This window comes from Microtus ochrogaster, unplaced genomic scaffold, assembly GCF_000317375.1.
Source record: "Microtus ochrogaster isolate Prairie Vole_2 unplaced genomic scaffold, MicOch1.0 UNK4, whole genome shotgun sequence".
In the NCBI taxonomy this organism is placed as follows: Eukaryota; Metazoa; Chordata; class Mammalia; order Rodentia; family Cricetidae; genus Microtus; species Microtus ochrogaster.
This window is the reverse complement of record NW_004949102.1, coordinates 6,549,418-6,565,251: the sequence shown is the minus strand read 5'-3', so window position 1 is coordinate 6,565,251 and position 15,834 is coordinate 6,549,418. Positions and strand designations below refer to the sequence as shown.

Genomic DNA, 15,834 nt, shown 5'->3' with positions numbered 1-15,834 from the left:
CCCGCCATGTGTCTCCCTGCCTGGGACCAGCCACTGCTCAGGGACCAGCAGCCGTCTCTGCCTGGGGCCCACTGCCTGCCGCCACATGGCCCGCCACCACCACCGCTCGGGCTACGCTCTGGGACCGGCAGCCATTTCTGCCTGGGACTGGCTGCTCCCAGGGCCTGCTGCCTGCCACCACATGGCCCGCTGCCACTATTTGGGACCTACAGCATTTCTGCTGCCTACTGCCACGGGGGATCTTGGAGCATTTTTAAAAAAGAACAACATGCCCTACCCCCAAAACGAAACCTGTGGGTTTATAAAACCCGCGCCACAGGAGAAACTTTTCTATTTTTACAGTGTGCTTTCCTGATTCAGCACTTTGCAGATATTAAAGTTGGGGGACAAAGGGCTGTAGCACCCATAGGTAACATCATTTAGCATTATTGAAGTCATCAATATACCAGACATAGTGCTAGGCTATATGGTTATAAAAATATGAGATGGTACCTTCTCTCCCTTCTAAGAGTCTGCAGTCAAACTGAGAAAGTTAGAGGTTGTTACAGTGCAACAGGATGAAAGCAGTTTATCTGAGGAGCTGTGGCAACACAGGATAAAGCAGACCTTAAACACGCGTTTGGCCAAGCAGTTTCAGGGATTTCAGAATAATTCAGAGGAACTTTTCTGATTTGTCTAGACCTGCTTCAGAATGTAGCTCTTCCTGAGCTATCCTTCAGTAGTTAGACTGAATTTTGCCTCAAAGAAGAAAGAAATTTTCTAAAATACATAACTCCTGGGCTTGATAACTAACATGAAAATGAGAAGCAAATTGCCTATAGCACAACATAAAGATGGATTTTTTATGTGTGTGTGATACATCAGAAGAGATTCTCCTACTATTTAGCACAGATACTGTATTTCAGTCTTATCTTTCCAAATTCCCTCTCCTTCTCAGTTATTTTCACGGACTCTTTCCTCTTCTGTATAAGATGCTAGGCTCAGCTTTTCCAAATCCTTCAGCAGCTTTAAACCCCTGCCGCCTTTGTGCCCTTGCCAATATGCCTCATTGATCTGATACTCCCAAACCATGGCGTCATGGGGCTGGAGAAGACATGAAAAACAAATGCCAGCCTCTGTCATCAAAGACCACAAATCCTCATCTGCTTACCAGACTCTCAGTAGTCAGCTCTGGCAAATCCTGGATGGTACAGCATGGGTAATCCAGCACCGAGATGCTGCAAGATGCAGAGACAAGAGACAAAATTTAGGTAAAGGGCAGCAGCAGGAAATGGTGCCTCTGAAAAGGGCAGGAATTATTCCTCCCAACAGACTCCATGTGTCTCTCAAATTGCTTAGTGACCTCAGCTGAAATTGAGGGCAACTCCAACTCCAATCTCATCTCAGTCACAGAGGAACCATGGAGTTCTTTTAAGCTACTCCTACATCATAGATGCAAAAAGAGTTAAAGCCAAAAGACAGCCCCTTTCCTTCTTAGGTCTCTTAGGTTCTTCAGGAAATATATAAACTTAAGTGCATCTGCCTCTGCATTTAACTGTGTATGTGAATATATTAATATTTCCAGAGATGCTGCCCACAGTCTACTAAATAATAACCTGTGAATATGAAGATGAAAAGATCGCTTGTGTTTCTCACCTGATCCTTCTGAAAGTCAGGAACTCTAGGGGTAACTGCCAATGCCACCCTAGAGAAATCTTGAAGCACAGGGCAACTGATAGCATGGCTAATCAAACATTAGCCCAAGTATGGTATAGAATAATGTCTGTCCCCAAACAGAGGGAATTACAGGGAAGCCACAAGCTCTGCAGTGAGCCCAGAGAATGGGGCTTGGGTCACGAAAGGAAATAAGGTACCATATAATAATAGGGCGTGGTCAATAAGTGGATGGTTTTTTTTTTTCCCTCTCCACTTTACTAGTACAATGCAGAATTTGGGCTAGCTAATTCCTAATGTTCCTTCTGTTTTTAAAAGTCAATGAAATTTCAGCACTAATCTATCTCAACTAGTGCAGTTGGAGATAGGCGAAGGATGTTGGCAAAGCCAGGGCTATCAATTGAGTAGGAGCATTCTTGGGCCTGTCTCTACATTTTGAAAGTCAAAATTTCTAAAAGCAAATCACTCATTTAGCTAGAAATTTACCACTGTTCAAGAAACCCAGGTCAAGATAACTTAGACAAACCAGGGTAGGAGAGAAAGATCAACTCGGGGAGGGAAGTGAATTTACCCATTCACTCCATCATCCTAACTAACTTGTCTGGATTCTCTGGATTGACTCATTCATCCACTTCTCTACCTATCTCCCATTTATAAAGAACCATATAAAAACAGGTGTTGCAACTAGGAAATGGGGGCAGAAAATCAAGGATGGAATTTGCTATAATTGCTCCGCGAACTGAATTTTAGCTCTGTGATATAGTTAGAAGACATAGTCTCATTTATATTAAAAGTGCAATTTCTGTGGCCCAGAGAAACTATCACACTTAAAATCCAGGTTTCTTGGCTTCGGGCTTTTCAAAGGCAATGTACGTGCAAGGCTGTCACTCCATGGCAGAATTTCAAGCAGAGTCAATAAGCACTTACCTTCCCCTCTCCTTCCCCTCTTCCTCTCCAGTCACCCCAAGGAAGACATCAGTCTTTATCTACTTTAGGAACTCTGGTAAGGAATTCTGGCAAATTCTACCGACTAACATGCTATACTAGTTTTGTGGAAGCAAATTAAAGAATAAGGATCTACCCTATAATCCCCCAGTCCCAGATTAGCTGAAGAATAGAAAGCAATTTGTACTCACAGAAAAGCCTGTGTCTTTATTTAAAAGGTTACCATGTTAATCTTCCATGTGTGGTATACAGGATGTAGGTGTGCATATGTGTGTGTGCAGATGGATAGGCACATGTGAATACATGCACGTGGAGACCAGAGGTTGATGTCAGGTATCTTCCTCAATTACGTTCTACTTGCCTTTTTGAGACAGGGTTTCATTAGACATGGAGCTCAATGACTTGTCTATGCTGGCTGGTCAGTGAGCTTCTCGGATCTGTATGTCTCCACCCTTTGAGTGCTCGAATTATACATGTATATTGACACACCCTACTTTGTATATGGGTTATAGGGATCAGAACTCAAGTCCTTATGCTTCTGTGGCCCATTACTCACTGATCTTTCTTTGAAGGTTCATAATCTTGTTATTCTTGAGAAAACCAGTTCACCTCTCTGTGTTTGTCTCCTAACTGGCAAAATGAGAACAAAACTTATACTATCTCCTAGCATTGCTAATATTAAGTGAAATTATGAATGTAAAATTATATTTTTTGGCCGGCATGATAGCTCAGCTTCTAATGGCAATACTAACAACCTGAGTTTGATCACCAGGACACTTACAGTGAAGAAGAGATGTAGGGATAAGTCCAGCCCCTTAGGGGGCGTGTTCGCCTCGGGCTAATGTTTACCTATAAATCTGGCAGCGTGCTCCCAGCCCCGCTTCTGCTTTCCTGGTTCTGTAAGTCTATTTCCCCATTAAAGCTGTATATATTTTTACAATCTGTCTGCATTTATTTACGCCGTTACATTAAAAACTGCGCCCATGTTCCCAAATATGGTTTATAAATGTTCTTTTACATTTAAAGGGGGATATGATATAGGTATAAATAATTTGCATTGGTGTGGATTTTAAGGGCAATTTTGTTATATGTATATGTATTTCTGATATTGATTAAGGTATTGTGATTGTGTAGTTCATTTTTAAAATGTAATGTATAATTAGGAAATACAGGTTGTTAATGGATAATCATCAATAATAGTCAAGCTTGTAGTCATGTTAGTTAATTTTCTAGATATATAAAGATATATTTCAGTTAGATAGGCATTCTTCATATCTTTCAAAGGCTACAGAATATGGCATTTAAATGTTTTAATAACTTAGGGCTTTTCATGATAATGAGACATGTCTGCTCCTGGCAGCACCAATCTACTTTGAGAGGAAGATGGGCATCGAAGAGGCTCCTTATGGAGTTTGATAGCCATTTGGGCAAGAAACTGCTCTTGCCTGGACTGATGCATAAACTGGACACAAAGAACCTGCAGAGAGAGGACTGCTGAACTTTCCTAAAGGTGAGATGGTCTTTCAGGGTTCCTGACTCATGAAAGAGTCTGTGAGACATTCTGCAAGACACAGCAGAAAGTGACTGAACTGTCTTTAAAATTTCCTGCTTCATGGAAAAGTCTGCTGGATACTATGGTCCTAAAGGCTGAAGATGGATGCCCCAACGGTACAGAGGAGCTTTGGGTGACTGTACAGGCAGCGAGATGTCTCTGTCATTTCTAGAGCTTTGGATTTCTTGTTTGCTTAGGTAATATTATATCCTTCTGGAGTCTTTGATAGAGTTGAAAAATGGTTAGTTATAGTTATAGTTTTCCTTAGTTATGATAAAAGATAAAATAGATATAATTATTGTAACTGTAATTCTTACTTGATAACTATTTTGTTATATGTAATCTTACTATGTTAAAGTGAAAGCCTTTCTTTTTTGTTTAAACAGAAAAAGGGGAAATGATGGGGGAGAGTCTTCTGTTTTGTGTTAATTTCATTGGTTAAATAAATTGGTTATTAAAGGGCCCTGGCCCTTTAATAGGACAGAAAATTAAGTAGGTGGAGAAAACAGAACAGAATGCTGGAAGAAAGAAGCTGAGTCAAGGAGTCGCCATGATTCTCCCACTCCAGGCAGACACAGGTTAAGATCTTCCCTGGTAAGCTAGCTCGTGGGCTACACAGATTATTAGAAATGGGTTAGATCAATATGTAAGAGCTAGCCAGTAAAAGGCTGGAACTAATGGGCCAAGCAATGTTTAAAAGAATACAGTTTCTGTGTAATTATTTCGGGTAAAGCTAGCCGGGTGGCGGGAAGCAGCCCACTGCTCCTATTACAGCAAAGAGAACCCAGTCTTGCAAGCTGTCTTCTGACCTCCACACCCATGCCTTGGCATGTGTGCACCCATACATATGCATGAACACAAAAATTTAAAGAGTAACAAGTTTAAAAAAATGTATTTTAAACTACAAATTGATCTACCCACATAGAGGTCGTTGTTCACCGCTGACTACGGGTTTTGAACCCCTGGTGTCTGGTGGTTAGGACTCATGCTCTCATCATCATGAATTTTGTATAGCACTTTTTGTTTACAAAGCTGTGCAACTCTTCTAGTTACTGCAGCCTATGATTTCCATTAAGAGCAGAGCTGTTCAGACGAAAGGGCTGTTGTACAACACAAAATCTCTAGGTTCTTTCATCTTGGAAATTTTATCTTGTAACTAGATTTCAAAATATTTTTTCAGGTTTGAAATTATTAATATGTAAAGTCTACACAGAGAAGAAAATCACATCTTCCTATCAGTTAATACTGCAAGAGAACTGAATCTCACAGGGAAAGGTCTAAGAAAGGAGGGACTAGGGACGCCAGAAGAAATGAAAGGTGTAGAGATAGAGGGATTTTCTCACTCATTCCACAGTACCCCGTGAAGTCTGTCCAGAGTCCATACCTGTTTTTGGCAGTGATATAGGATAGGATATTTTGATTGAAGAACTTCAGGATCAAGGGGATGCAGTTGGCAAACACTAAATGTTGTGACACATATTCAAACTGAATGAAAAGATCAAAGCAGAAAAGTTTGCTTATTTGGGGGAAGATATAAAACATGTAAGAAAAAAAGAGATAGGGAAATACAAATATAGCGTCCATTCCCAAGGATAGCTACTGTCTACCATGTTATCAGTCTGTAAGTCTCTGAAATGGGGACACTCATCTTCAGCCAGCCTATCTTACACGCAGGACAATCTGCAGTGGATGCTACAGCTCTTGATCAAAGCCACATAGCAAACACACTAGAAAGAAAAACACACCCCAGATAAATAGCAAGAATCGCTGTGAGTTTTGTTCCTCAGCTCAGTGGGAAAGAAAATCTCCCCAAGGAAGCTGGTTTCCACACCAAATCTCTGGCTCGTGTTTCAGCTGTGATTGATATAGCAGGGACAGGTGCAACTAACTCTTAGCAACTGCTGGCAGCAGGCTGGAGACAGCACATAGTAACCACTGGAATGTAGGCTTTGGTAGTCTGTCCAGAATATGACGTTATCTCTAATACTTAGAATATCAACGTATAAGTGAATGAGTGAACAAGAGTCTCTTCAGCCAGCAGACACTGCACTGAGATCTTCAGGATGTCTTTGATGAGATAAAACCACTACTTGGGCTTCCATTTGGCTCTCTTAAATCCATATGACCTTCAGAAGATCTACTGGGGTAAGTAACCACAAAAGCAATGTTATAGAGTTAGTCACCCTGGATTTTGTTTGTTATGCACTGAGAAGCACCAAGAAAAAAAATTGCCTCCAAATTAGGAACTTAGAATACTGGCAGAATACAGAAACAAGGCTGAAAAGGCAGAGAACTGTGGTGTTTTAAGCCCCTATCTCTGTGTCGTCAGTGAGAAGTATCCATGTCAGAAAAGTGAGCTGCTTTCTGAGCCTGAATATGTGGCCAGCGGTGGGGAGTCAGCTTGTGCCACCACCACTCTCACTTCTGCTCAAAATTTTCTGAAGCCCCAGACAAAGGAGCCGTACATATTTACTATCTAAAGATGGGAAGTTTTTAAAATTTGAGCCACGCCCAGCCTCTTTTAGGACTTACCCACACTGACATACACTGTGGCAAGGCCCATCAGGACATTCGTTGGTCTGGCTATAGATATATCTACTGCCCACTAAGAGCAACATTGAGAAACACACATTCTCGTGGAAGAGGGGCAGTGTCTCCTAACCACTCCGCTCCTCCCAGTCCTGATGCTGCTCAGCACACACAGGGCCACAGGCCCTGCAGCGGCCTTCCCTGTACACTGATGACTCACTCTCATATCAGGCTTTATTCTGAGTGCTTAGGTGGAAGATGGGACAAGAAATGAGAAGGGCAGAGATGCGAAGACGTCCACATTCTCAAGCTCTCCTCAAAGAAGCATCCATTTACTGGTCTTCGTCTTGTCCTTGTGTCTTGGCGACGCCCACAGGCTCTAGACAAACAATGTCTTTGTGGGGAAGCAAAGCAAAAAAGGTCTTGACTTTTAACTCAAGTCTCCTCACCTGTAAAACAGGGATAAGCTGGAGCACTCAGGAGGCAGAGGCAGGCAGATCTCTGGGTTCAAGAGCAGCCTGGTCTACAGAGTGAGTTCCAGGACAGTCAGGGCTACACAGTGAGACCCTGCCTCAAAACAACAAAACAAAGGCAAGCAAGCAAGCAAGCAAGCAAGCAAACAAAACCAGCCCCCACCCCCAAAGAAAAACAGGGATAAAGTAAAGTATCCTAGGGGTGAGAAGCTCACAAACGCTTTGTAGGATGTCAAGCACGTCATAGGTATTCCATAATTGTGTGCTATCAGATATATGCTACCTGCCAACCCCTGTGGCTTCATGCATTACCAGAACATCTCTATCATCCCCACTCTACAGCAGAACTCTAGCAACATTTAATTAGTTTCCAAAAATATTCTGTTCTTTCTCCTCTGGGATTTCACATATTAGCCTTTCTGTTTGAATTGGTTCTTTTTTTTTTTTTTTTATTTTCGAGACAGGGTTTCTCTGTAGCTTTTTTGGATCCTATCCTGGAACTAGCTCTTCTAGACCAGGCTGGCCTCGAACTCCCAGAGATCCGCCTGCCTCTGCCTCCCGAGTGCTGGGATTAAAGGCGTGCGCCACCACCGCCCGGCATTGAATTGGTTCTTATTCTTCCTTGATAACGCCCAGTTTCTGGCTAATCTTCTTCTCTGGGACTCAGGTTAAAAGGCACCTCTTGTCTGGAATTGGTATTTCTACAGCATCTAGTACCCACCTGTATCACACCACTCTATAACTAGACATTTATGTATCTGTTACAAGACTGTAAGACCTGTAAAAGCCTGAATTGTCCTCATTTGGAATTATACCTCAAATATCAGAAAAGTGCTTCACAGACAGAAAAGCATCGTCAATATACCCAGTGACCTTTCTGGAATGGTTGAGTTGATTCTGACTGACTAGGAGTATTCTTAAGAATCCCTAGCTAACTTACAAAGAATATAGATTTTTGTGTCTTATCCTAGGATGGCTCCCACATCCCACTCCATATCCTCACCATATACTCATGCAACAAATAGCTGGACTTTCTAATAGAGGGTAAAGGAAAGGCCAAAGAATGGTCAGCAGTGCAAGGATTCTTGTGTTGCCTCTCTAGGGCATGAGGAATACTTGAAGCTTGTGACACAGCACTCCTACCTGCTCACCTGGTAGATATGGTTGAGTTTGAAGTGTTTGAGCAGTAGAAGGAGCAGGGCAGAGATACTCTTTACGATGATCTCCTTGTGCCTGTTCACATCAATGCCCAGCTTCATGCTCTGGAGAACAGTTATGCTACAAGGGAGAGATGAAACATCAGTATAGAGGTGCTGATGGAGGAAGGCCTAGAAAGAAAAACCCAAGTATTTGGGCTAGATATGATATAGATATAGATATATATGAGGATCAGGACTCAGGAAACTTGAACTTCTGTGCCAGGGAAACCTACGGAGCTCCCATTTAGGAATCTGTCCAGGAAAAAGCTTCCATGATCTCTTTTTTGATGTGTCCTATCTCTGATAAACTTACCCATTGGCACTGTCAACCCATATATCTGGCATTTAGTCACTGGGACTGAGGTTATCTGTTGGACTCTAGTTCTGAATTACACAGTAAGAGGCCCTGCAGGGGACAGGAGGTACATGCAGAGAAGGAGAGATTTCTTTGAGGACAATTCTGTAAGTGTTAACAGAGAGGCCCTGAAGACAAGACGCTGGTGTCTAGCAGCTGCCCCAGTGGAAGCACTCACGGCATCTCTTCAGGCAGGACATCTGCTAGGATATTGATAGAGTCTGTCTTAGCCTTGGAGGTGGGAGCTGCAGCCAGCAGAATCTTAAGCAGAGCAATCTGGGAGATAGAAAAACAAGAAACGCAACCATGTCTATCCCACTCAGTAGAACAGTGGCTCTTCTTAACCTCTCTAGACCAATGAAAGGTATTTCAAAGCCTTTATCTAAGATTTTCCTTCAGTGACTAAGCCTTGCCAGTGTATAGGATGCAAACAAGTGTTTATCCTGATGCTTGTCTGTGAAGCCAAGGAGGGAGGCCAAAGCAAGCTTCTAGGCTGTTTTACTTTTGGATTGAAGCTTCTAAAGGGAGCACGGAAAGAGCAAAGTGCGAGGGGCAATGCAGAGAGATAACATTCTCCCCTAGTTTTCTTCTTCCCTGTCAGCATCTTCACCACTCCTAACCAGAGACTACCAAAGACATGGCAGACAGTGGCAGAACTCACGATAGTGGTAATTAGCTAGCAGAAAGGACCTGATGCATCATATGTAGACTTTACTATTCTGCACCCCTGACCCCAGTAGAAAGGCTAGGGAGAGTGGCACTCAAAGAGAAGCCACAAGGAAAGTTCAGAATTCTACATTCCTCTTAGCAGAGAGGGCAGCTATGGCCCAGCCTGCTCTTACCATGTACTGAGGGAGGCTGTACAGCATGCCCTGGTAGAGGACTTCACATGGTGTTTCTGGTACCACCTCTTCTCCCTACAGCAAAAACAACAACAAAACCCTCACAGATTACCCAGGCTACATTGCGGATACTCCAGGACACATGTTGGTTGGTGAGAACTGCACTGGGTGACACCCCTGGGATGCTGTCCTAACTATGTTAATGATTCATTATTTGGTTTAGGATGAGTGACCATTCCTCTTTAGGCTCTAGTTCTTTTTCTTTGAACTGGCTTAAGTGATCTTTGATATCTTTTTCCAGTCCCCAAAACTGCTGAGTCTAGTTTTCCTGCCATCTGCAATTAATCACACTTTCCATGTCACATGCTCAATCAGGAGTCAGAACTCTAGCCTAGAAGTGAGGTTAGACCACTGCTTTCGTATACACACACACACACACACACACACACACACACACACACACACCATCCTAATTCATTCACATGGGGTTAACCTAGGCTATAATACACCTGACACGTTGAGATACCCTACACAGAGGCACTTCCATGGTGTTAATCAAAGATCAACCAAGAACTTGAGTTTTTCTATGATCTGGAAAGGGGGAAAAGAAAAGGTAGGCGATTCAATAGGGAGGGTTAGTGATAGAATTAAGTAACTCACAGTCAGAGAAATGAGATGAGTATTAAGAAGGAAGCTTTTAAAGGGTTGGAAACTAATCCCCTCTCTAGGACCCTCATCAACATCACTTTCCTAATTGGACCATGTATATCCCCGTCTTCTTTGTGATCCCTGTGAATCCCTTTATCAGAATAGGGGAAGCAGCGGTCCCAGATGCTCAAGAGGCAGCCCAAGCCTCACTGAAATCTTTGGGCAATGTGGTCCTTTTTTCCCTTGAGACCCCCTATTACAGGGCAAGAGTCACTGTCATAAGACTTGGAGGCAAAGGGGAATAATTGGGCCAATGGATACAAGTCTTCAGTGCCAGGCATTCAAGAGAGCCTGGTAACTTTGCATGTGCATTTACCTGCTCCCCACAAAGCCTACTACTTGTTCTTTTCAACAAACCCCCTCAAGTTGTTGGCTCTGCCTCACAAAAATAGAGTTATCAGACAGATAAACTACATCTCTGGAATATCAGATCTGCCAGTCTCTACTTGCTTTCTGACACATCAGATGACATTCTGTGTGTAGAACATAAATCAAGCCTCTACTTGGGCTTGGGATCCCGTATATAGTTTCAGAGGTTTCGTCCATTATCATCATGGAGGGGAATATGGAGGTGGGCATGCACATATGATGCTGGCTACATCTTGATCAGAAGGCAATAGAAAGTGGACTGATTGTCACACTGAACAAAACTTGAGCAAAAGAGACCTCAAAGCCTGACCCCACAGTGACACACTTCCTCCAACAAGGCCACACCTCCTAATAGGGCCACTCTCTTTGGGAGGGCGGGCATTGTCTTTCAAACCACCACAGATTTCCCTGGACCTAAAGTTACAGACGGTTATAAGCTGCCATGTGCATGCTGGAGATTGATCTCAGGTCGACTAGAATAATAGAAAGTACTCGTAACCACTGCGTCACCTCTCCAGCCCTTATACTCTTTCCTTTCTCTTGACAGAATCCATTAGATCTTTAGTAACTCTGATCATTTCATTTCATTTTTCTTTTCCAAACAGGGTCTCAAGTGGGCCCAGGCTGGCCTCTAACTGGATAAGTAGCTGAGGAAAACCTTGAGCTCATGCTCCTTCTGCCTCTATCTCTCAGGTCCTGAGATTACATAGACACCATAGATTTTCACGTGTTAGCATGAGACTCTCCCTTTATCCCACATCTTCCTCCTGCTACCATTCCATTTTTCTCTCCTTCTTTACAACACTTGTTGGTTGTATACTTCTTTTCTTCACATTCCTTTTCAGTGTGCATGGCTTTCTGCCATTTCGCTGTGATCATTCTTAACCCAGTCACCAATCATCTTAATCCTGCCCAATCCAATAGGCCCTTCTGTTCTTATCACGTGCATCTCTCAGCAGCATTTGGCCCAGGCAGTCACGTATCAGATTTCTAAATTTTCTTCCACTTCATTGGGTATTTTTCTTACTTTTTGTGGCTTCTTTCCTAACTCATTAATTCCCTCCCTTAATCCATTGGCGTGTCTCAGGGACTTTCCTTGGGTTCTCTTTGTCTTTTCTACAGTACTTAACGCTGTAACATCAATGACTCTCCCTAGGACTCTAGAACTCTACATCTAACTTCCCAACAGCTCTTCCCAAGAACATAACGGACACCTAAAGCTTAGTAGACCAAACAGGATTTTTCATACTCCTCCTATTTTCCAGGTGACACTTATTCTTGATTCTTCTCTTTGCCTCTTGATAAATGTCTAATTGAACTGCAGTCCTGTCAACTATACGTTCAAAATATCACCCAAATTCACCTACTTTATGACCCTAGTTTAGGTCACATCAACTTCACTTTAACTATTTTGAGTGAGTTAATGCCTCCTCTCTTTGTTTGGTCTGATCTTTGCTTAATTGATGGTGTTTTTTTAAAACCAAAGAACAATGCCTTTCTTCTGCTTAAAATCTCCAAAGGTTGCCCTTTGCACCATAAATCAACTTCAAGCTTCCTACCTCTGCTAACAGGTCCTACCTAATGTGTCCCCAGGCCTCCTGTCTGAAGTCATCTCCACAACCCCACCCTTACCCATGGGTTGTTACAACAGCCTTCTTTTGCTGCCTCTTGTTCTCTGTGCCTGCTTCTTCTGCCCAGATTCTACTTGTAATGTTTTCTTCTCAGATGTTCCTATGGCTGGCTCCTTCCCGTACTTCAGATCTAGGTTAAATGTCACCTTCTTAGATATCTCATCTATCGCAACTGCCCAATCCAAAATAGCCAACAGATAGTTTGATTATCCTATTTAAATTATCTCCATGGGATCTACCACTCTGTTTAACTAACTCCCTTCCCAGCTTTACTATTGTGTGCCTTTGTCTTCTATAACACACAGTGAGAGCCTAACAAGATGAATGGGTGCACACACAGTGCATGTTCTGTATCAGGACAGCAGACAGAGCTCATTCTTCCTTCCTCCTATATGCCAGAGCCCTTAGCTTACCAAAGACATGGGACATTTCTCCAGTTCCTCTTCATTCTTGATCTGTATATCTGCAATGGAGATATACTTGTGCTGGCAAAGATAAGAAAACATCAACAAGGGTTGAGAACCTAATTCACACGTGTCCCGGCTCTTCTGTAACTTTCCTTGTTCATAGGAAAATCTCCCAAGGGTTTATCATCCCAAACAGACATAAAACCTTTGGAAGCAAGACTCTATTCTCTTCTGCATAATTACCACTGGGCAGCACTTAATAAACAATGTTTCTGGGCATCACATTCCCATACTTGTCGGATACTAGCAAATACCTAGTCATTTAGCCTTAAAGAGCAGGGGGAAGTCAAGAGTAGACCTTTGTCCAGACAGGTTTGATGTGCATGCATGTGTGTAAGGAGTGATGACTCCACATTCTTTGTGTTTAACGTAACTGGATAAAGATGATTCCTACCTAGTCTTTGGGCTTTAGAAGCTAGTGAACCTATGGGGAGATAAATACAAGAAAAGGAAACAGAACGGGAAAGGAGAGAGAAGGATAGAAGGAGGGGAAAGGAACAAGAGAAAGGAATTGTTTTCTCATTGATCTGAATGTAGGAAATTGGGTAAGTAGAGAGACACCTGACTTCCTATTTGGCCTAAAGGCCTGCAGAGGGGATGCAGGAGGTCCTGAATATATCTGGAAGAGTATGCAAAGTAGTGATAACCTGACTTAACTGATGACTCCCTATCCCTGAGGAATGAAAGTCCACCCTGGTTACCTGCTTTAGAGTCTTCACACTCTCGTGGATGGGTCGAGGTAGTCCAACCAAGGTATCTGTGTCCCTGTAGGATCCCAAAACACCAGACCATAAGCCTAACAGAAGAGAAAACTCTGAAATCACAGGGACCACACATTTTAGCATCTATCCCTGGTACCCTATGCCTTTTTATATAAAGTTCCTGGTCCATCATCTTGCTTAAGGTCACAAAAGTAACAATGACACACAGAAGCATTTCTGAAAATTAGGAGATTTATATCATATAGTCTCTTATAGTCACTTGACCTGCAGATAACAGATTGCCACTTAAAGGAATATGTGACCTAATGACACCTCTGACAGTAAAATCTCTTCTAGCTTTACAAAGGCTAGTGGGGAAGATTCATGGCCTTCTATGACATACTTTATTCAGTTTTGAATATCTAGTACTTACTGCCCCAGGGTGAATCCAATGAACTTATTTCTGCTTATCTCCAAGAAGTGTTCAATGTCCTTCTGTCTGAGATGATGGCGAAGAGACCGATACCAGAGAGAGGAAGAAAGCAAAACAGAACAACCTTGAGAAAGAAAACCTTTCAGGGCTCCTGATCCTTCATTTGAAGGACTAGAGCAGTGGAAGAACACAGAAATCAACAGAAGGCACTTCAAATCCAGGAGTTCTGATCAGCACACCAGGTTAAGGAACACTGAATATGTATGCTATCCCACCCACCACTGAAGAGATTGAAATCCCAAAGCTCAGGGTCACTGGTGCCACTAAACCTACCTGACCTTTGGGGCCCAGGGAAGGCCCTTGGGAAAGGCTACCCGGTCAGTAGAGAGAGGTGTCTGCGAGGGTGGGGGTGGCACCAGAGGATCCTGTTCCAGTAGGTCTAACTCTCCATCCAAGGCTCGTTCTCCATCACCTGCAGGCTCCTCTTCTTCCTCTGTGGCTGGTTCCTCAGTCTTGAAGAGATCCCTTTCATTGTAGATGTCCAGGCTGTCTTGCTTGGTGAGGAGTTGCTGGTGGTGGTGGGAGAGAGGAATTAGAAAGGGTGTATGGCAACCTTGTCTGAAGTCACTCTCTCTAGACTTCAGGAAACCCACCTACTATGAGAGCATGCCATTATCCATCTCAATCTTACAATTCACTGAACTCAATCTTAGGAAAAGCAGCTCCCGGGAAAAATGGCCGTGGCCAGTAAACAGAGCATACAGAGTGCCAGTGTGGTAGCTAGCCAGCTTCCAGAAAGCACTGGTGCTCCCCACACCCAGACTTCCCTCCCTAATTATGCTCTGCTTAGGTGAACATTCAATGAGTTTGCTTTCTGTCAGCACACACCAGCTGGCTGACTGATGAAGAAGAGGACACAAGCTTGCTGCCACTGAGTTTAGAATGCTAAATCTTATTGCATAAAGAAAAAAAGATCAGACAGAAATAGGCCAAAGAGTTAACAGTCACTGCTTCTGGTTGTTAAGCTTGTGGGTGATTTTTCTCTCTTCGTCACATTTTTATATTTGTTCCAAATTTTCTACAATGAGTAAGCATTACTTTATGAAACATGAAAGGTTTAAAAAAAATCATACTGCCTACAGTTTAGACCGGCTTGTGTGGCTCCATCACCTTTAATTGGTAAACTCTGGGAAGTCAGGCAGGTGAGTTCATGCAAATATGGCCGTGGCCCAATGTAACTTACTTAGATTTTCTCAGTAATATACGCTACCTAGAACCCTAACCAGCCATCTCACAAGTGTAAGCTTGTGTCCAAGGCCAGAAGGAATATTGTGGCTCAAAATAAAACTTCTTGCTGCCAAGAAAATGGTAAGTGATTCATGATAGACATGTGGGTTTGCTAGGTGCTCTTTTCAGGGTCCCTACTCTCAGAATTCTAACATAACCCATATTTAGGAGGCTAAGCAACTCTAGTCACTGAGGTTCAGATGAATAATACATGGCCAGGGGCCACCTCGGCTACAGAGCCAACCTGGGATGGCCATTTACTGCCCTTTCCTATCACCACATCCAAAGCATCTTAGAATCTTGATTTTTGACCAGTCAGTACTCCAATACTACCATATGCTTGGTCCATACCCTTCGAGAACCACGGCGGCCCCGCAGCTTGGACGGTGGAGGGGCCAGCTGAGACTCCCCCAGATCAAGAGTGTAAGAAGGCGGGGAGGCAGCACGCATGCTCTTTACGACCTGGATACTGTCCTCAGCAAGTGGAGGCAGGCCCAACTCTGCACGCTTCTGTATTTTGAGAGCCTGCAGATGCTCAAATCCACCAAGTGTAAACTAAAGAGTAAAAAGGAAAAGGGAGGTTATCCAATGCCAGCTGGTCAGCCCTGAGCATGTTTTGTGTGTGTGTGTGAGTGTGTGTGTGTGTGTATGTGTGTGTGTGAGTGTGTGTGTGTGTGTGTGAGTGTGTGT

General features: G+C 43.2%; 1 protein-coding gene across 1 annotated transcript in view; it reads right to left on the bottom strand.

Moving 5' to 3' along the window:
• The window catches only part of Strip2 (striatin interacting protein 2), a 41,795-nt gene that overhangs the window by 11,098 nt on the left and 14,863 nt on the right, over positions 1–15,834 (bottom strand). The window contains exons 9-18 of the mRNA XM_005365764.3: positions 15,496–15,699; positions 14,191–14,426; positions 13,858–13,923; positions 13,425–13,488; positions 12,670–12,741; positions 9,549–9,623; positions 8,885–8,982; positions 8,304–8,430; positions 5,535–5,635; positions 1,151–1,217 (exon numbers count right to left, since the gene is read on the bottom strand). Coding sequence (XP_005365821.1) covers positions 1,151–1,217; positions 5,535–5,635; positions 8,304–8,430; positions 8,885–8,982; positions 9,549–9,623; positions 12,670–12,741; positions 13,425–13,488; positions 13,858–13,923; positions 14,191–14,426; positions 15,496–15,699 — 1,110 coding nt within the window. The remainder of the gene's footprint in view (positions 1–1,150; positions 1,218–5,534; positions 5,636–8,303; positions 8,431–8,884; positions 8,983–9,548; positions 9,624–12,669; positions 12,742–13,424; positions 13,489–13,857; positions 13,924–14,190; positions 14,427–15,495; positions 15,700–15,834) is intronic.